Source organism: Dipodomys merriami, unplaced genomic scaffold (assembly GCF_024711535.1).
Source record: "Dipodomys merriami isolate MVZ:Mamm:240054 unplaced genomic scaffold, mDipMer1.0.p SCAF_59, whole genome shotgun sequence".
Classification (NCBI taxonomy): Eukaryota; Metazoa; Chordata; class Mammalia; order Rodentia; family Heteromyidae; genus Dipodomys; species Dipodomys merriami.
In genome coordinates, this window is record NW_027206168.1 from 4,468,423 (window position 1) to 4,489,779 (window position 21,357).

General features: G+C 51.6%; 1 protein-coding gene across 8 annotated transcripts; it reads right to left on the reverse strand.

Annotated features, from left to right (window-relative positions):
* Positions 1-17: 17 nt before the first annotated feature.
* Positions 18-21,217, reverse strand: Camta2 (calmodulin binding transcription activator 2). Of its 8 annotated transcripts, none has more exons than XM_070001660.1 (23): positions 21,058-21,217; positions 19,691-19,785; positions 19,388-19,491; positions 16,695-16,762; positions 16,473-16,608; positions 15,910-15,981; positions 15,532-15,685; positions 15,089-15,223; positions 13,552-14,492; positions 12,447-12,573; positions 10,515-10,649; positions 7,145-7,260; positions 6,114-6,298; positions 5,566-5,644; positions 5,198-5,420; positions 4,430-4,731; positions 2,134-2,330; positions 1,700-1,883; positions 1,478-1,549; positions 1,361-1,381; positions 1,022-1,206; positions 823-897; positions 18-742 (listed from the first exon to the last, which is right to left on the reverse strand). In XM_070001660.1, exons 2-23 carry the CDS (start codon positions 19,719-19,721, stop codon positions 679-681), a joined length of 3,606 nt encoding a protein of 1,201 aa, XP_069857761.1. In that variant the 5' UTR covers positions 19,722-19,785; positions 21,058-21,217; the 3' UTR covers positions 18-678. The 8 variants fall into 8 exon arrangements, with proteins under 8 accessions (XP_069857761.1, XP_069857760.1, XP_069857763.1 ...); XM_070001659.1 differs by having other exon boundaries at positions 15,910-15,996; XM_070001662.1 differs by lacking the exon at positions 1,361-1,381.
* Between the last annotated feature and the right edge of the window lie 140 nt (positions 21,218-21,357).

The window sequence follows — 21,357 nt, forward strand, 5'->3', positions numbered from 1 at the left end:
AGGAGCCGGAGGCTGGCTGGTACAGCGACGTTTAATGGCAATTCGTATAAACCAAGCCCATGCACATGTAGAAAGTGCTCGTGGAGCCGGCCGGGCCCCTGCCGCGCGACCCTCCCGCGGCGTCTTAAATAGATTCTTCACTATACTCTGTATGTTACAGTATGTACAGGCCCCTGCCCTCGGGCGCAGGGCGGACTCCGCCGGGCGTTCCCACGGGCACCCCCGGCCGTTCGGACGGGGGAAGACCAGTCCTAGGAAGCAAACGGACGCAAACGTCCGGAGTCGGGGGGCGGCGGGTCAGCCTGACACCCGAGGGCGCGCCCGGCGCGGGCAGCGGTGGGGCCGAGGCGGATACATTCAGTGACGCTTCCAACAAATAAATAAGGCAAGTCAGGAAGGGCCGCGGCCGGGGCGGCGGGCGGGCGGGCAGGCAGGCAGGCAGGCAGGCAGGGCTCCGTGGGTCGCAGAGGAAGATGCAGGTCTGTGGGGCGTGGCTCTCGGGAGCCTGGGACCAAAAGAGGCGCGGCCAGGAGGGAGGGGTGGGCGCCGCGCGGGGGTGGGGGCCAAGGGCGCCAACCAAAATGTAGGGGGAAAAGCTGCCGACAGGGGCTCCTCCGGCCTCTCCAGGTTACGACTGCCGGAGGTGCCCCCCCCACCCCCCCGCCGCCGGTGGCGAGGTCAGGTGGCCAGGCCTGGCTGGGGAAGCCCTTCCAGCTCCTGGTTCTGCTTCAATTCCCTCATCCTGCGGAGACAGGGGAAGGAGTCAGCGGGGCTGGCAGGGGGTGGGCAGAGGCGGCGTGGAGGAGGGAACCAGTGACCTACCGGTGTCGGCAGCGCCTCAGGAATCTCATGATCTTCCTGGCTGCCTGGTCCTGCTTCTTAGTGAGAAAGGAGCCTCTGGTGGCAGAAAGAAGAGATAGCGATAGGTCCTAGAACCTAGGGCCCGCGTGTCCTCAGTCCCTTAGGAACCCAGTGGGGAGAGGGGCACGGTAAGCAGAGGGCTGCAGGGCTGGAGCCTCACTTGTTGCGGGCTGGCAGGGGGCCTGAAGGCCTGTGAGGGCCCGGCCGGCGGCGGTAGGAGCGGTAGTGCTGCTGGATGAGCACCGCGGCTCTCCGACTCTGCTGAAATCGCTTCTGTTCATAGTAGCTTCGGAATTTGCTCTGGATCAGTATGGCTGCTTGGGTCATCTTCTTATAGAGTGCAAACTGCAGGGAAGGGGAAAAGGGACAAGGGCTGAAATGGAAAGAGCCCTTAACCCTTGAGGGTCTTCCCCAAGTTAAGCTGATACAGATCTCTAACTCAGACACTTCTGGAAAAGCAGAATCATCACACCTCACACCCAGATCTCAAGGCTAATACCTTAAGTGCAATCCAGGTCAGCTTGTGGAGAGAGAAGGGAAGTTAGGGCTCAGAGCACCTGGTTCTCTAGACTGGAGTGTATGTGTTGGTGGCAAGCTTCTAAGAGAAGGATCTTACCTGCTTGTACTTCCGGTAACAGCGTTGTATCACAGCTGCTGCTACCTCCTGCTGCTCCTTCAGCCTCCGCCCCTGAGGAAAGGGAAGAGGAGGTCTCAGCATTTTATTACACACATAACAGACACTGAACCTGACTTCTTGCTCTCCTGGGGCTCCTTGACTGACTCCATCTGAGGCCTATCTGGTCTCTGCTCTTCTCTAGAAGCCCCCTGGCCGCCTGACCTTGTACTTCCGGAAAGCTGTCTGGATGACCCGGGCTGCCTCATACAGTTCCCGTTGCTCGTGATCTGAGAGTGTCAGCAGGGCAAAGTCACTTTCCATCTTGCCACTGGTAGATGCAGAGAGGAACTCTGCCCAGGAAGGTGCTGGAGGCATAGTCAGGCGACCTCGCTCAAAGGACAATTCACTGTGGAGGACAGGGAGATGGGAAGTCAAGGGGCATCTTTAGTTCCTCTTGTCCCACAGAGGTAGCTATGAAAGAAGACCTCCAGTAACAGTCTGGAAAGTGGCTTCACAGTTTACAAGCCAGGCCAAGCCCCTTCTCAAAAGCCCGGGGAACTCAGCCAGAATGAAGTGTTGGCTATAGGTTAGCCTGCTTCCTCCCTCCCTTCTTCCTTTGAAGATGAAATCTGGAGGCTTGGTCCTGAACTGGTCACCTGGGAGGGGCTGAGCTAGGGAAATGGTCCACATTCTCCAGGTAGCTGGCCAGCCAGGACATGGTCTCACTAAGGCCCACTGCGCCTGTTCGCTCCCGCATTGAGGTTCCAGCCTCAGGAAGCCCCACGAAGTCTTCTTGTTTAATCCGCTCCGGTGTGGCTTCAATGATCTGCTTGGCCAGTGAGATCATGTCCACCTGGATGGAAAGGGAAGCTGTGTAAGCCCAGCAAGGGCCTAACTGCCAAATGTTCCTGTCCTGAGAGGTGGCTCACCACCAAACAAGCCTCAAAGATCACACTCTAGCTCCTTTCTTGGTTATAGTTCCAGATTCATTCATTCTTGCTGGCTCCCTCTAGGGGATATAGCCCTCTGTACTATGATGTTGCAGAGAACATAGAATAAGGACAAGTTGGATCGAGCTTATAATCCTAGCTACTTGGGAGAATGGGAGGTCAGCTGAGGCAAAAAGTTCCTGAAACTCCCATCTCAACCAACAGAAAGCTGAATGTGAGCCAGGTGCCAGTAATCCTAGGAGGACTATACCTGGAGGAAGCTGAGATCTAGAGGATCAAGGTACAAAGCCTGAACAGAAAAGTTCATTAGATTTCCATCTCCAAAACCAATGAAGGGTAGAGATAGGCTAAGGAAAGATAGGGGAGAATGATGGGTGACATTGATCAAGATGCATTGTAGGGGCTGGGAAGGTGGCTCAGTGGTAGAGTGCTTGCCTTGCATGCATGAGGCCCTGGGTTCAGTGGTACTGTGGCTCAAGTGGTAGAGCACTAGCTCTGAGCCAAAGAGCTGAAGGGCAGCACCCAGGCCCAGAGTTCAGGCCCCATGACTGACAAAACAAAAACAAAAACAAAAAAATCCACACTGTGGGGCTGGGAAGGTGGCTCACTGGTAGAGTGCTTGCCTTGCATGCATGAGGCTCTGGGTTCGATTCCTCAGCACCACATAAACAGAAAACGCCGGAAGTGGCACTGTGGCTCAAGTGGTAGAGCTCTATCCTTGAGCTGAAGAACTGAAGGACAACGCCCAGGCCCAGAGTTCAGCCCCAATGACCGGCAAAAAAACAAAACAAAACAAAAAACCCACATTGTATTCATAACCTGACTTCTGGAATTGAAACCCCTTTGTATAACTACTTAATAAAAAATGAATAGCTGAGCACTGGTGGCTCACACCTGTAATCCTAGCTACTCAGGAGGCTAAGATCTGAGGATCGGGCTTCAAAGGCAGCCCGAGAAGGAAAGTCTGTGAGACTCTTATCTCCAATAAACCACTCAGAAAACTGGAAGTGGCGCTGTGGCTCAAGTGGTAGAGTGCTTGCCTTGAGCTGAAGAGTGCAGGGACAGCGCCCAAGCCAGAGTTCAAGCCCCATGACCAACCAAAAAAAGAAAAGAAAATAGGAGGCCAGCTTGGACATGGACGCAAGACCCTGTTTGAAAAATAACTAAAGCAAAAAGGGCTGGTAAACCCCTTTTATGCTTGCCTGATAAGCACAAGGCCTTGAGTTCAAACCCAGTACTGCCAAAAAGAAAGATATAACCCATATGAGGATCCAAGAGCTGAGCAAACAGGCCTACTGTTATCACTGCCACACCAAGGCCTGTCCCACAACAGCCAACCAGCACCTCTTCCCCACAAGTCTTATAAAGCCGGTCAATCTACTACCTTCAGGTATCCAAGAACTAGCCCAAGGCCTGCTGACCACATGACACCCTGGCAAATGGCTCTGACCTTTGTTCTAGCCCTGAGGCCTCTAGCACTTCCTGCTGGCCACATTCCATGCAGCTTGCTTCCTGTTCTCTCTTTAATTTTTTAAATTTAGATTGCTTTCTAATTACTCATTGGCCTCTAAAGCTGATTATGTCTAGCACTTAGCTATTCATTCATTCTGTAAGACTTCCTGAGCTTTTGCCACACGCAAGCCTCCTTCTTACCTCAGATCATTGCCCACTATCTCCATCTAGTCAGCCCTGGTGCTTATATCCTTGCCCTCCATTCCCCTGGTTCCTCAATAACTTTTTCTCTGTGTGGATCAACAGGTAACTCCTATAATCTAGCTCTAAGTGAATATATTCCTCAGAATTCTTAACCTCTGCTGCCTCATGACTATCATGTCACCAGGTCTGAAAGAAGCTAAGCAAAGAGGTACCTTGCTTGTCCTCATGTGGTAAATGGGCCTTTTTCCCAAGCTGAAGCCACACTCTGATTCTGCTCATAGAGTATCTGCCTAGCCTAACCTATCCTAATGACTGGCCCCCATGATTCTATCAGCAGAAGCAGTACCGGGATCACATCCACAGCTGATGGGCTGTCGGCATCCTCTGGAGCAGCCCCATCATCTGGGGCTGGCAGGAAGGCAGGAGGGGAAGGTGAGGACCCTTTGGGGTTGGTGGCCTCATAATCCATGAGTAGGGGGGTTTCTGGTGCACCAGAGGAGGGTGGGCCTGAGACCATCTCCTCCATAGTAATTTCAGAGGCTGGTGGAGGAGCAGTGGGAGGACTCCCATCTGGAGCACTAGAATAGGCTGATGTGATGGAGAAAGTGCCATCCGACAGCTCTGAGGGCGAAGAAACACTGCTGAGACCTGTGAGGCAAGGGAAGAGGGTGAGGCAGTGGGAGCAACAGGCCACCCTCAAGTCTTCTACCCTCATCCTTCATCTCAGTCTCCCTGGTTGTTCTTGCTCCTGTTATCTTCCTATCCCTACCTCCAGTTCCACTCCCTCTCTTGCCCTTTGACTTTGCCCTGGTTGTGACAGGCCATATCCCTCTCAGAAAAAGATCGGAGCCAAGGCTGGGCTCTGGTGGCTCACACCTGTCATCCTAACTACTCAGGAGACTGAGATATGAGAATCGCAGTTCGAAGCCAGCCCAGACAGCAAAGTCCATAAGACTCTTACCTCCAATTAACCACAAGAAAACCAGAAGTGGCACTGTGGCTCAAGTGGTAGAGGGCTTGCTTTGAGCTGAAGAACATAGGGCCAGTGCCCAGACCCAGAGTTCAAGCCCCACAATCGATTAAAAACAACAACAAGATGTGAGCCAGCTCTCACCAGTGTCTGGGCTGGAGGAAGGTGGTGACAGGGCAAGGAGGGGCTCAACTGAAGCTTCCTGTCTCTGCAGTTCCTCAAGGCAGCGGGCAAGGCGCACATGCCCCCTCGAATGAGCCACAGACAGGGGTAGACGGCCCAGGGAGTCAGGAATCCTCAGCGCCTGTCGGTTCCAACGGAAGAGGAGCACAGCAGCTTCCAGGTGTCCCAAGGCACAAGCCCACATCTGAAGAGCAGGAGGTGAAACCTGACTTTTCCAGGTGCAAATCTCATACCTGGGTCCACACCATGCTCTGCATCCTTCAAAGGACCTTCCCTTTGAAGCACAATTCCCCTCACCCTGCAGGCCGTTAAGGACCTGATATCCTCACCAGAGGGGTGCAAGAGAAATGATCCACGTTGAGCGGGTCAACCTCTTGCTCTAAGTCCAAGCTTCCAGTCTCCACACTCCTAGTGGGTTTGAAAGAAGGACATGAGGGCTGAGAAGGTGGCTCAGTGGTAGAGCGCTTGCCTTGCATGCTCAAGGCCCTGAGTTCGATTCCTCAGCACCACATAAGCAAAAAGAAAAAAAGCCGGAAGTGGTGCTGTGGCTCAAGTGGTAGAGCGCTAGCCTTGAGCTGAAGAGTTGAGGGACAGTGCCCAGGCCCAGAGTTCAGGCCCCATGACCGGACCCCCCCCCCAAAAAAAAAAAAAAAGTAAAGGGACTGGGAAGCAAGCTGTTTAGAAGCACCAAGTAGGATAAAATAGCCAAAAATGAGTCCACTGAAGGGGATAGGGAACCAAGAATCTACATGTCTTAAGTCAGGGGATATTATGATTTCCCCAAATGCTTTGTTCTCTTCCACTCCCACCCCAGCCTCTTAGCACTAATGTCCCAACAACTGCCCAGCCACACCCCCTCCATGTTGCCCTGGCTCACCGCCACTGGCTCAGGGTCTCGATGAGGCGGGCATAGCCCTGGGCAGCAGCCAGATGCAGAAGGCTCATGCCCCGGAAGGGGCTTCCATGAGTCAGACGTTCAGGACCCCTCCAGGTAGATCGTGGGATCATGCTCTCTACCAACACCACCACCCGTGCCTCGAACCCAGGACCCTGGCCTTCATCCTGCAGTACACACACAGATGTTCAGAGACATGGGCATCTGGTCTCCTAAGATTGTTCTCTTGACTTCTAATTCTGCCACTTCATCACATTCTGCTCTAGGTTCCCATGGCTTACTGGTTCTCTTAGTTGAAGCTTCTGTGTGGCCTCTATCCCATAGTCTACTTATTCCAGCTGCTCTGGCTGCAGACCTTGTACAGCCTTGCCCACATTATCTCTCCCCATCAGTTCAGATAGGTGCCGTGTCCACATATGTTTTGTCCCCATCAGAAGCATGTCTTCTCTATCCTTTCTCCCTATTTGTTGTTGTTGTTGGTTTTGGTGGTGGGCATGAACTCAGGGCCCAGGTGTTGTCCTTGAGCTTTTGTGCTCAAGGCTAGTGCTCTACCACTTTGATCCACAGCTCCACTTCTAGCTTTTTGGTGGTTGACTGGAGATAAGTCTCACTGACTTTCTCGATTTTGAACCATGATCCTCAGATCTCAGCCTCCTGAGTAGCTAGGATTATAAGCATGAGCCACCAGTACCCAGCTCCCCATCTCTATTTCTTCAGAGAAATGGGATCCACACAACTCTAAGCCCCAACTCTCCTGACCCCTCCCCCTCCTCTCCTTCACCTCCACCCTTCTTCAGACCAGAAATAGTCTGAAGCTTGTCATGCCAAGAGGGTGCCCAGAATAGCCACTCTTCCACAGGGTGGGGGTGGGAGCAGGGTGATGTCAGGGACAGGAAAGATGACTGGCTGAGGCGGCTGGGGACAGGCAAACAGAGTCATACACTAGAGTCATTTTTCTTTAGGTGTATGTCCCTGTTCCCCACCATAGACCACTGCCCTTCCCATGGAACTACCTGAATTAGAGGAGCCTCAGGACCCTGGCAAGGGGCCTGCCCAGCTGCTGCAATCTCTGCCATCCGCTTCTCCATCTGCTCCAGCCGCTCCAGGATGGACATCCGGAACTGGTTGTCTGCAGGGAATGGAGATGGGAGGCTAAATGGACAGGGTCTGGGGGATGGAAGGAATACTGCAATTGGACTTATCCAAGATCTGGGGCAGAGGGGGATGTGAAGACAGCGAATCATTTTCTATTCTTTTTTCTACTCACTTTCTAAATAAATACCACCAGGGCTCAGTTCTGAAAACAGGGCTTTTAATCCTACCTATAGCTTAGACTCAGGGTTCAGAACCAAAGCAATCTCCTTTAAGGCAGAGGTAACGGGAATTCCCCCAACAGCCATCCAGCCCTCAGCTCCCAAAATCACACAGGACAAACCCAGCCTCTTCCTAAGCAGAGTGTTCCCTAAGTTCTTTCCCCAGACACTACCTTTGTCCCCCATGTTGGGGCTGAAAGGCTCGGGGTCCCTCCTCTTGGGTGAACTACCGTGCAAAAGGGCTCAGGGAGTGATTTGAAAAGCACCACCCCTTCCTCCCAGCCCCCCGCAGCTGTCCACAAAGAGGATGGTGGGGGAGGGAAGGTGGAAAGTCAGAGCCAAGGCCATTCCTCCTCCTCCTCCTTCCCCAACCCTATACACAAATATACACATAGGTATACATGCATACACACAAGCACACACACATAACCCAAGCTATTATTAGTCCCTCTCTGAGATCAAAAAAAGACAAAGAGGGGAGGGGACTAGAGCCTAGGGAAAATAAGCACTGAGAAGCAGGGTGAATGAAAGCTGGCATGTCCTGAGATGCCAGGAGAACAGAAGGATGAATGCAGAGAGGTGACAGCAGGGGAAAGAGGAATAAAGAATCACCAACAGAAACACAAGTAGGACTGAGAGAAGAGAGCAGGGGAAAAAAATCAAGGTGAAGGCAAGGAGAGATGAGACAAAGAGCTAAAAAGAATACAAGCTAAGCCACTGGGTTCAAGAAGAGTGGGAAAGGGCTGGGAAGGTGGCTCAGTGGTAGAGCGCTTGCCTTGCATGCTCGAGGCCCTGGGTTCGATTCCTCAGCACCACATAAGCAAAAAGAAAAAAGCCGGAAGTGGCGCTGTAGCTCATAGTGGTAGAGCGCTAGCCTTGAGCTGAAGAGCTGAGGGACAGCGCCCAGGCCCAGAGTTCAGGCCCCACGACCGGACCCAAAAAAAAAAAAAAAAAAGAAGAGTGGGAAAGAGAGGACCTATAGGAGAAATAAGGTGATGAAGTTATAGAACAGCACTGAGAAAGCTGACAAGGTCTTAGTAGGCAGACCTGAATCACCACAGGCACCCAACACACATACCCAAGGCTTTGTGAGAAGAGTGGATACAAAAATGAGGCAAGAGGGCTGGAAAGGTGGATCAGTGGTAGTGTTTGCCTTGCATGTATGAGGCCCTGGGTTCGATTCCTCAGCACCAATAAGCAGAAAAAGCCGGAAGTGGCGCTGTAGCTCAAGTGGTAGAATGCTAGCCTTGAGCTGAAGAGCTGAGGGACAGTGCCCAGACTCAGAGTTCAGGCCCCACGACTGGCAAAAAGAAAAAAAAAAAGAGGCAAGAAAGCCAGGTGCCAGGGGCTCATCCTTGTAATCCTAGCTACTCAGGAGGCTGAGATCTGAGGATCACGGTTCAAAGCCAGCCCAGGCAAGGAAAGTTGTGAGACTCTCATGTCCAATTAACCTCCAGAAAACTGGAAGTGGTGCTGTGGCTCAAGTGGTAGAGGGCTATCCTTGAATTGAAGAGCTCAGAGACAGTGTCCAGGCCCAGAGTTCAAGCCCCAAGACCAACAACCAAAAATAATGAGGCAAGAGGGGTTGGGAATGTGGCTCAGTGGTACAGTGCTTGCCTAGCATGCATGAAGCTGTGGATTCCATTCTTCAGTACCACAAAAACAGAAAAAGCCAGAATTGGCACTGTGGTTCAAGTGGTAGCATGTTAGCCTTGAGCAAAAGAAGCTTAGGGACAGTGTCCAGGCCCTGAGTTCAAGCCCCAAGACTGCTCCCCCCCAAAAAAAAAAAATACTGAGGCAAGAAAGACCAGGGCCTTGCTGGATACTAGTGGTTCATGCCTGTAATCCTAGCTACTCAAGAGGATTAGAGCTGAGGATCTTGGTTTGAAGCCAGCCCACTCAGCAAACTCTTTGAGCCTATTATCTCCAATTAATCACTGGAAAACAGAAGGTGGAGCTATGGCTCCAAGTGGTAGTGTACTAGCCTTGAGCAAAAGAGCTCAGGGACAGTGCCCAGGCCCCAAGTTTAAGCCCCATGACAGGAGAAAGAAAAAAAAAAAAAAAAGCAGAACTCAGGGACAGTGCCCAAGCCCCAAGTTAAGCCCCATGAGAAGGAAAAAAAAAAAAAAAAAAAGCAGCAGGGCAGATAATAAGTTCTCAAAGGCCCAAGAAAAAGAAGCAGAAAAAAAAGAAGACAACAGTATTAGACTTAAATACACACACACCCCGTACACAAGAGTATTGTTGCATCTGTGTTTTTGTATAAGAAAGAACACCAAGATATTAGTAGTAGGTATCACTAAGCAGTCATAAAAAAACATCCATTTTAGCTGGGTGCCAGTGGCTCATGCCTGTAATCCTAGCTACCCAGGAGGCTGAGATCCGAGTGAGGATTGTGGCTCAAAGCTTGCTCAGACAAGGAAAGTCCATGAGACTCATCTCCAATTAACCACCAGAAAACCAGAAGTGGTACTGTGGCTCGCCTTGAAGAGTGCAGGAACAGTGCCTAAGCCCAATGTTCAAACCCCATGACTGACCAAAAAACAACAAAAAACCACATCAATTTTTTAGTTGAGGATGGGGGTACAGGCCTGTAGTCCCAGTACTTGGGAGGCTGAGGCATGAAAATCAGGAGTTTGAGGCCAGCCTGGGTGAGTCACTGTCTCAACAAATAATGCAAAATAAGTTATAAATTCCATTTCTTAAGTGTGGGCTAGCAGCTCATACCTATAATCCTAGCTACTTAGGAGGCTGGGATCTGAGAATAGAAATTCAGAGCCAGACCAAGCAGATAAATTTGTGAGAATCTTATCTCCAAGTAACCAGCAAAAAGCTGGAACTGGAACTGGCAGAGTGCTAGCATTGAGCAAAAAAGCCCAGGAACACCACATAGGCCTTGAGTTCAAACCCCAGGTCTAGAACAAAAACAAAAACAAAAACAAAAAGAACTGAAAAGACCAATGAAATAGGGTGGTAATGAAATGAAATAAGGGTGTGCCTTTCTCTCTCTAGGAACATGTTATACTCAAAAGTTGTGGGGCCTAACAAGGTCAGAGGGTTCTATACTCACCATCCAGTGACAACCAATCAAGCTGTGTACTTGGCAGAGACAGGAAGCGGCGGGCTCGATACTCGAAGAGCACAGAAGCAGAGAGGGGCCCTTCTCGCCCAGCCACCTGCAAAGCTACCAGCCCTACTTCATGGGCTGGGGAGAGCAGGGTCAGCATGAAGGACTCTTCCTGGCTCCTTCTCTGGCCATCTGCGTCAGAGCCCATGATTGTTCTATTTCTTGCTCCCACTCCCATACTCCCAAGAGTCTCCTGGCTTCAGTAAGTGGCCTTTGTACTGACTCAAAGGGGAATCTATTTGTATCTACTATGGACCAAAGAACTCTTGGATTCTAGATTCTCAAGTATGTTGGTTATTCAGCAAAAATGTTTGGATGCTAATGATCAAGGGTCACCTATTCTTATAAACAATTTGATGATGACTAAACCCTTTAATCCATTAGACCAGAGTCAAAGTCATGACCCTGTTACTGAAATGGAGAAAAGGGGCTCTGGTTGTTCCCCAGCTGTGTCCAAGAAAAAGGGTCTAAGGCCTATTGGATGAAACCACCAGGCTTTGACCTACTTTTCTATTTTACTACCTTTTCCCAATCAGTTTCTCTAAACTCATTCCCTTTCCCTCCACATATAGCTGAATGGGGCTGTGGAGATGGGAAAGAATACAGTCAGAAGGCGAAGCTGTCAACTTGTCACTCCCATGGTTCCTGCGGTTCCACAGGAAGGCTGACTGGTAAGTGCAGGGTCAGGGGTAAGGATGGGGGCAGAGGAGCAGGAAGGTCAGTCTAGACCAGTGCTTTCCAGAACTCTGTAGTGCTGGAAATATTCTCTACCCAAATTATTACATAGGGAAGCACTAGACTGTATGGCTATGTACATGAAAATATCAATTTTAAGTTTAAATTTGAATTAAATAGGCACATGTGACTAACAGTTACTTTTCTGGACACTCACATTTAAAAGCTAATGTTGGGGAGAGAAATGGAAGGGAAATCTCTGATCGAAAAGTACTGGACACATAAGATGGATATTTTAAATTGTAACCTGCTTGTACAACCTTTTCTTTTCTTTCTTTTTTTTTTGTCAGTTGAGGGGCCTGAACTCTGGGCCTGGGCGCTGTCCCTCAGCTCTTCAGCTCAAGGCTAGCGCTCTACCACTTGAACCATAGTGCCACTTCCGTTGGAGTCTCACTGACTTTTCTGACCAGGCTGGCTTTGAACTGAGATGCTCAGATCTCAGCCCCCTGAGAAGCTAGGATTACAGATGTGAGCTACTGGCATCTGGCTTGTATGACCTTTTAAGTTCAGAAAATTAAAAATAAATAAAAAAATAAAGGTTGGGCTGGGATTGTGGCTTAGTGATAGAGTGCTTGCCTAGCATGCATGAAGCCCTGGGTTCTATTCCTCAGTGCCACATAAACAGAAAAAGCGGAAATTGGCACTGTGGCTCAAATGGTAGAACACTAGCCTTTAGCAAAAGCAGCTCAGGGACAGTGCCCAGGTGCTGAGTTTAAGGCCCAGGACTGGCAAATAAAAATAAAAATAAATAATAAAAACTAATGTTTTTTGGTTTCAGGACTGGCCAGGGGAGAACAGTGCTTGTGCCTTCTCATTCTCTTTACACTGGAGTAGGAGACCCTGGTGCTATGCCAGAAATTAGATGGACACTGTCACATTATAGATTTCTTATGTCAAATGCCTGAATTTACTGGAGGGGAGACCAATCACACATGAAAGGGACAGAATTATCTAAAACCACTGGTAGCTAGCAAGATTTCTTGGGCCATATCCTAGATTTTCTGACACCTAAGGTCAGGCTTTTCTACCTTCTGGGGAGCTTGGTATATGACCTCAGTGCTAGCAGAAGTCTTGTGTTCTCAGAACCTGTCCTAACTATGCATATGTCAGTCCCTTCCCCTACCATGCCCAATACCATACCAGGACAGTAACAGCGTAAGACACCAGGCTGGACAAGTGAGGCTGGCACTGCGATGTGATCAAAGACACAGGAGTAATGTTCTGCAGCCTCCGTCCAAGGGCCTGTGATAAGCACCTTGACCCCACCCTGCAGACAGAAGTGAAAGACATGTGACTCACACATTTACACAGATCCTTAGAGTATTACTATATGGCAGGTCCTGTGTGAGTATGAGGGCCCAGAGATGGACAGGATCCAATTAGGTGGCCAATCTATCCCTTCTCCCAACCTTTCTGCCAAGTGGATAAACTATTTCTACCAGAATATTCTACCAGAAATGGGGAACTTAGGATCTCCGTAAAGGTAGCAGATAACTGTCATTAGAAGCAAGTTTTCTTGGGCTATTTCACCCCACCTCAGTTCTGCTCTGCCCTTTCAGGCAGCATAAAACACAACTTCTCCACTGCTGACCACAGACTTTCAACTGCTCAGAGTCTGCAGTCACATCTCTATGGTATATTTTATTTTCCAGGCTGAACAGCCTCATTTCCCTCCCCCTCAATAGTCACCAAAGGACTGAGATCCCTGGGGTACTTGAAGCCATGCTAACACATGGAAGAGGGAGGAAGAAAGGGTCAGTGAGTAAGGACCATGAAAACAAAAGAGAAGCTATAGTCCAGATAAGGTGGAGCTTGAGAAGAGACCCAAGAGGCTATGAAAAGGCCAGTAGTATGGCACAGTAGTAAAGCATTTGCCTAGTATGCCCAAGAGCCCTGGGTTTGACACCCCTCCATACTAGAAAAAACAAAAAAGATATAAAAACAAAGGGAGGGGCTGGGAAGGTGGCTCAGTGGTAGAGTGCTTGCCTTGTATGCATGAGGCCCTGGGTTCGATTCTTCAACACCACATAAGCAGAAAAAGCCAGAAGTGGTACTGTGGCTCAAGTGGTAGAGCACTGGCCTTGAGCTCAAGAGCTGAGGGACAGCACCCAGGCCCAGAGTTCAGGCCTCATGACCAACAAAAAACCAAAACAAAGGAAAACTAAGCCATAGACCACAAGTTAAGAGTTAAGGTTCATTTTGTGGAATTGGAAAAGAGGGTGGGAGAAGATAAGCCTAGACTCACCTCTGGGTAGGACCACTCTGGAGAGAAGTCGGTGATGGTGCTAAGAGCAGGTGAGAGCTGGGGTGTAGAAGAAGGGATGCTTGAAGCTTCTTCACTGATGAGTTCTCCCATTAGGTCTGGGAATGACGAAAGACTAAAGGGCTCCAGCTCATTGGCTCCACCAGGTCCTCCAAACAAGGCCTCCCCTCTTACTACCCTGCCTGATGGCTCCAGAGGGGCAGGGGAGGATGGGGATGAAGGAGGGGGTGAAGGTACAGGTGGGGCAACTCCCTGGCTCTTGAGCTCCTCCCCACCATCATCATCTTGGATGAAGAAACAGTTTCCTCTTTTCCCACCTGCTCCTGCCTGTGGAGGGAGACCTCGAGTGGCTGCCTGGGGCTCTAGAGCAGCAGCGGGCTCTAGGGCAGGACAGGGGGTATGAGCAGCTTCTGCCTCAGGGAAATCTGGGCTTACTCCATGGCCCCCTCCATATGTCTGGCCCCTTTGAGGGCTGTTGAGAAAACGATCAGGGTCAAAGGCAGGGCTTGGAGGAGCTGGTGGGGCAGTGGGTTCAGAACCTACAACCACAGCCAAGCTCACAGAAGGCCTATTTTCAGCCTGGGGAGCCAAGTGCCTGGTGGGTGTCAGGCCCCTAGCACGCTGTTCCAGTCCCGTCAGGAGGAGGATGGCAGTACCTCCTCTAGAACCTTGAGAGGTAGGAGGGCTAGGTCTAATTTCTAAAGGCTCTGCGAAGCCTGAAGAAGAGGAGGAGGAGGAAGATGATGATGAAGATGGGGAGGTGTGTGCCTTGGGGAGCTCTGGAGGAAGCGGAGCTATCAGAGGAGGAGGCTCGGGTGGTTGGGAGTGGGGTACAGAGGTCAGGGTTAAAGCTCGGGGCTCCACTTTGGGAGAGATGATACGATGTTTCGTGCTGCTGCATTTGTGGGTAAGACTTCCAGAACCTGGAGTGAAGACAGGTGGGGAGGAGAGAAGGGATAAGATACAAAGATACATCCTTCTCCTTCCTTCCCTTCCTAGATGCCCTTAGAAAGTACTTCTTGGGACTTCCCTTATAGACTAAAGATGTAATACTCATTGTGGCCACTTGGAGGAGTCAGAAATGAGTGTCCCCCCCCCCCCCCCCCCCCGCCCCGCACTCCTCCCCCCCCTCTTCATCTCGCCCTCTCTCCTCAAAATAAACAGGACTGGAGCAAATGCAGGGGAGGACTATAGACTTGAGAGAGTAGCTGAGAGCAGAAGGTAAAGGCATGGAAAAAGGACAAAATCAGAACCAAGGTGGTACTAACTAGAAACAAAGCAAAGTCAGGGTGTGACTGGTAGGATGATGGCTAAAGGTAGCAGGCAAGAAGGGCATGGGCTGCCAAGACTATGCAGAACAAGGAGCTGAGGCCAGTGTTGCCCAGGTGGGACGGTCTCTGTTCACTTGGCCCATCTTCCTGGACATGCAAATGATTTTCAAATCAGCATGTAAATGCCATGGAGACATAGAACAGTGTGGCTAGGTGGGGAGAGAGCTCCAGTGTTGGGGGACACCCACCAAGGCCCCCACTGCAGAGACAGGCATGGGTTCTGGGTGCAGGCTTGGTCGGATGAGTGTCCAAGATCTGCTGCACCAGCTGTTCCACAGAGAACTCCTCTGTCCCGTTCCCGCAGCTCCACTTGATGCCATGAACTACAGGAGATTTAGGTGAAATGCTGGGGGGCCCCCAAAGTACCCAAGTCAGGGTCATCCAAACCCCTGACTTGCTGACCAGAGGCCAGCGGCCTCAAGACTGTTTGGCCATGTAGCTCACAGCTGTCTTCATTCCATTCTCCACATTCCACACCTGGGACTGCACAGGAAACCTAGCACCCTGCAGGGATGCACCCTCTGTGTCTGGAGGGGAACAGTCACCCACAGGCTTCTGGACACAGAAGCAATGCTTTGGGAGACCCCATTCTCACTCTCCCTTGGAGCTCTATCTTCACCCTGCTCCTTACACATGGGCTTCAGCTGTCCCAACAGCTCCTCCCGGGACCACTTCAGCCATTCTCGCCGGTCGCTGCTGATGGAACAAAAGATGGGGCTGCAGCCCTTTCCACAGTCTTCAAGGGCTGGGACGTTCAGGTAGTGTACAAGGACGATATCAGGGTTCTGAGAGCACAAGGCACATACAGAAAACTATAGCTCTTGGGGTGCAGGGGCTTAGCTTCCTAATCTTTTTTTTCTAGGTACTCCCTAGCTTATGGTTCTCACCACCCCCACCAAACCTCCCTCCTTATTTCTCAAAACCTACTTATCCTTCCTCTTTGTCCTTTCAGACCCCATATGTCTCAAAGGACCAGAACAATCTGGCTCCCTGAGTATTCCATTCTTACCTGGAGCAGCCAGTAGCAGCGCCGATGGAATGTGGGGACGATGGAAGAGTGAACGTAGCAGCCATAGAGACACTGCCAGGAGACAGGCTGGGGTGGGGGGAGGGCTAGTCTGCTCCCCAACTCTTCCTCTGTTCAGTCCCTTTGCAGGAATCCCAATCTTTCCACCAGTTCTTCTCCAACCCTCCCCCCCATCCCAAATCTGCTTCCCACCCTTCTCAAGTTCCAGCAGCCACAGATGAGGGACAGAGGGAAGGGAACAGTGGGGCTGGTGCCTCACAGCAAAGGCCAGATTTGAAATATGGGACTACCTGGAAATCTAAGGAAAGAGCAAGAATACATCTGAGTGTAAAAATGATTTGGGAAGAGAAACCTGGCTCAGAGCATCATTCCTTAGATCCCTGAGAGAAATGCTATAGAAGTGAGGGACTGAACCATAGGTGGGTCATGGAGGGAAATGGGAGACTGGACTAAGGGATCACTCAGCTAATCCAAAGTGAGTGGGCAGGGGAGGAGGACTGACAGGGGCCAATGAAAACAGATGACTGGATGCATGATGCTCTTACCTCCATGCCCTGGACCTTGAGCTTCATGTGGTCCTCTCGGGTGGTCTTGCCATCCTTTCGCTTCTTCCACAGGTAACCATCCTTTCGGTATTTCACCTTCTTGCGGTTGTAGAGGATGATGGATCCATTCTGAGGCCTGAAAAGGGAAAAGCCTGGTCTTGGTTTCTATGAACAGAAGCCAGACCTCCCTGCTACTTCCTCACCTTGGGAGAACTTTCTCACCGTGTTTTTGGGGCACAGGACAGCCACTCATCATGCTTCTCAAAGGTGATCAGGTAGGATGCAATCTCCTGTAGGAGAGGAGGCACTCAGATGAGCGCTTTTAATGGAGGGTCTCAACCTAGTCTCTAGATCACTGCCTTACAGTTTCTTTGTGAAGAGCTGAGTTGTAGCAGCTAGTGGAGGGTACTTCCAGATAACTGGACCCAGGGAGGGCCAGGATTTTGCTATGTTGTCAAGACCATCCTTGAACTCTTGGTTCTCCTGTCTCTCTGGGATTACAGGTATGTGCCCCCATCCCTAGTCCCACTGCCCTCTTCAGAATCCTAGGTTTCATCTTTCCTTCTCTCTCTTTCATCTGAAACCTCTTAAGAGACAGGTTCTGAATTTCATCATTCTTTTTATTTTTGCTGGTCCTGAGGCTTGAACTCAGGGCCTGAGTGCTGTCCTTGGGCCTTTTCTCTCAATGCTAGTGCTCTACCACTTGAGCCAGTGCCACTTCCTGCCTTTTCTTTTTTCTTTTTGTCAGTTGTGGGCCTGGGCACTGTCCCTGAATTCTTCAGCTCAAAGCGAGCTTGAGCCACAATGCCACTTCCGGTTTTCTGATTATTAATTGGAGATTAGAGTCTCACCGACTTTCCTGCCCAGGCTGGCTTTGAACTTCGATCCTCAGATCTGAGCCTCCTGAGTAGCTAGGATTACAGGCATAAGCCACTGGCAACCAGCCCTTCTTGCCTTTTCTGAGTAGTTTCTTGAAGATAAAAGTCTCATAGACATTTTGTGCTAGGGCTTTGTACCACAATCCTCAGTCTCAGCTTCGTGAGTAGCTAGGATTACAGGTGTGAGCCGTCAGCCCCCAGCTTCATCATCCATTTTTCATATCACATATTATTTTGCTCTTTGTAGGTTTCACCATTTTTGTTCCTATCTGAGAAGAAACTCCAATTATTTGACACTACCAAGATGTCCAGGTCCCAAGATTCTCCCAGCAAGGGAGCACACCACTATTTACCTATGTGTCACTCACATTCCTGCTGGATGGGCCCGCCAATTCCTCCCTGCACATGCCCTGCACAGTCATCCCTTCCTGTTAGTGCTGCACAAGCCTGAAATACCATGTACACACATCTCCAGTTATCCTATGAGATTCCTAGTTATCCTATGAGATTCCTAGATCCTGTATGAAGCCTTGCTGCCAGCATGAATCTGACAGCACGACAGCCCTTATGATTGCATGCATACACATTCCCTTTTACTAAGTTATATCAAACCAGTAGTTAACGACTACCAACTAAAAATGAAGCATTAATTATACAGAATACAGGTATACAACAAAAGGACTGTGACCTCCAGAAGGAGCCAGTATAGGTTGGTGGTGAAAAGCAGGGGCTGTGAACCACCTCTAATCTCAATACTTTGAAGACTGAGACAGGAGGATCTTGTATTCAATGTCACCCTGGACTAAATACTGACACCCTATCTTAAGAAACAAACCAAAAATAACAACAGGTGCCCATTGCTTGTGGCTGTAATCCTAGTTACTCAGGAGGCTGAGATCTGAGGATCACTTTTTTTTTTTTTTGTCAGTTAGTCCTGGGCCTTGAACTCTTGGCCTGGGTGCTGTCCCTGAGCTCTTCAATTAAGGCGGGTGCTCTACCACTTGAGCCACAGCACCACTTCTGGTTTTCTGAGTGGTTTATTGGAGATACGCGTGTCACAGAATTTCCTGCACGAGTTGGCTTTGAACCCTGATTCTCAGATCTCAGCCTCCTGAGTAGCTAGATGTGGGCCACCAGCACCCAGCTCTGAGGGATCACTTTTTAGCTCAGGCAGGACAATCAATGAGATGATTCCTTCTCCAATTATGCAGCAAAAATGTTGGACTGGAGGTGTGGCTCAAGTGGCAGAACTCCAGGCAGGAGTGGAAAAACTGAGAGCAAAGGAAGTCCTGAGTTCAAACCCTGGTATGACTGCCACACCCGCCCCCCACCACAACCAACCAACAAAAAACCTAACAGGCAGTTGGGTGCTGGTGGCTCATGCCTGTAATCCTAACTACTCAGGAGGCTGAGATCTGAGGATCACGGCTCAAAGTCAGCCGGGGCAGGAAAGTCTGTGAGACTCTTATCTCCAATAAACCACTAGAAAACCAGAAGTGGTGTTGTGACTCAAGCAGTAGAGCGCTCACCTTGAGCTGAAGAGCACAGGGACAGGGCCCAAGCCCAGAATTCAATCCCCATGACCAACCCCCCCCCCCCCAAAAAAAAAAGAAAGAAAGAAAAAAAACCTAGTTAATAAGCAGTAGCTATTGTTTTTACCTGGGTGGGTTTGTTGGAAAGAAGTGAGAGTCTACAAGATCCCTGGTCTTTGTACTTTTTTTTTTTTTTGCCAGTCCTAGGGCTTGAACCTCTTTATGCTCAAGGCTAGCACTCTTATCACTTAAGCCACAGCGCCACTCCTGGAGTTTTGTGTTTATGTGGTACTGAGGAATCGAACCCAGGGCTTCATGCATACTAAGGCAAGAACTTTACCATTAAGCCACATTCCAAGCCCCTCTTTGTACTTCTATAATCCCCAAAGAGCTTAGAGCAGTGCTCTGTGCTGAGATGTGTCCACAGACACAAAAACACCCTCCTCATCCTCTACTCCCCCACTAGGCCTTGCTGGGCCCGCACTCCTCAATCTCCCTAGAAAACCTCGTTTGTATTCCACCGTAGCCGTTCTGGAGGCAGCAATGGGCATCGAGGAAGACACTCCAGCAGCTTCTTCGGGAGGAAGATCTTCAGGTGGTGGCTGTTCTCTAGAGGGAACAGAAGGCAGAGCTTAATGGCCCCTCTGGCATTGCTGTAAGGCAGCCCAGGGGAAAAGGTCTGAAGGCCATCTAAGGCTCTAGGAAAAACTACAACCAGGAAGAGGGCAGGGAGCCAGGAATCAGAGGGTCATCCAGTGTGGGGAGAACAAGTCTGTACCCAAACTGGAAACTTGGCTTATGAACTCACCAGCAACCTCGGTGGTGTCCTTGGTATTCATGGTGAGGACTCCAGGGGGCAAGGTCACCCCCGGCCTGAGGGGCCGAGGGGAGGGGGAGTCTGTGCTGGGAAGGGAGAGAATAAGGTCATGGCAGAAACCCCCACAATAAAGCAGTATGAGGAGCAGGAGGGAAAGGGTGCATTACTGGATCTTGGTATCTGGGAAAGATGAGTCAAAGAGTGGAAGGACTGGACAATGTGACAATAGAACTGGGAAACGGAGATGAGTGAACCTCACCAGCTATAGTGACAAAAACCAACATGAGTAGGGTGAAAGGACGGAATGGAGTAGTCAGAAAGAATGGGGTGGGGGGAGGGGAGGGAGAAGACTCGTAAGACTTCAGCCAGGCTAGGACTAAGATGTGTCAGGATCCCAGGGCTGGAAATGGGGACATCAGGTCCTGTAGGATGGTTTGGCAAGCCTGCCTGGCTGCTGGGGGAGGACAGGAGATCGAAGTCTGGGTGGCAAGCTAAGCCTGGGACACACCCTGAGCTCCTTCTGTTTGGTTTTTCCAAGGGGAAGGGCAGATCTGATAACTGACCTCACTTACTCTCTCTCCTTCAGGTTGGTCAAGGTCTGGTGGCATTTGGGTTAGGTCCACAGAACCCAGTTTCCCACCCTCAGGACAACCTGTCCTCTGCCAATGAACCCACAGCCCACTCCACCTCCAGCACCCCTCTCCCCACCCGCCTCTGCCTCCCTAGCCTCAGGCCTACCCTACCCCATCCACCGCTCTGTCTCCAGCCCGATCCCCCGCCCTTCTGGGGGAACAGATGGGAGCTGGAGGAGGCTCTGGGCGCCGGCGGCACCAGGTGTTCGGGGATGGAGAGGAGGAGGCCGGTCCCGGCTCGGCCGTGTGCTAGGAAGCTCGGGCTGGGGTGAGGACTCCGCCCCGGGGCGCAGGTGCGCAGTCCCGGCTGGGCAGCCTGCCAAGGTGCGGAGCAGGAGCGGGACCGGGCCGAGGGCCCGGCGGCGCGGGGCTCAGACGCCCGGCTCGAGGCGGCCCCCACGGCTGGGCCGGGCACCCCGGCGGGACCTCCGGGGTGGGAGGGTCCGGTCTGCACCCAGGGAGGTTCTGGAGAAGCCACGGGGCAGAGTCCGCGCGCGCGCGGCGAGCCAGGGTCAGGGTCGGCGCCGGGGTGCCGGGTCTCCCCGCATGCGAAGGTCCGCAGCGGGGCCCGCGAGCGGCGCCCCCTGGCGCGGGGGAGGAGGACGGGAGCGGGGCGGCGGGGCGAGGCGAGGGACGGTGGTCCCCGGCGCGGCGCTCACGTCGGGGCGCGGCGAGCGGCGCCCCCTGGCGCGGGGGCGGAGCGGCGGGCGGCGGCCTGGCTCTTACCTCCCGGGGTCCCGCGGGTGACGGCGGCAGCGGCCATTCTCCCCCACACCGACCCCCCCCAGCGCCGGCCGGCGGCGGCGTCCGACGTCACTGCGCACGGGGCGGGGCTTCCCGGAAAGAGAACGGGGGTCGGGAGGGACTTGGGGTCAGCGCTGTGGGGCTGGGGAGGGCGCGGGGTCGCCGGGCTCACGTTCCTGACAGAGGCCTCGGCCCGACGCAGAAGCTGGTCGGCCGTGAGGATGGTGGGGTGGGGGCTGCCGCGAAGAGCACTGGACCCGGGCAGAACTCTTCTGGCCCCCG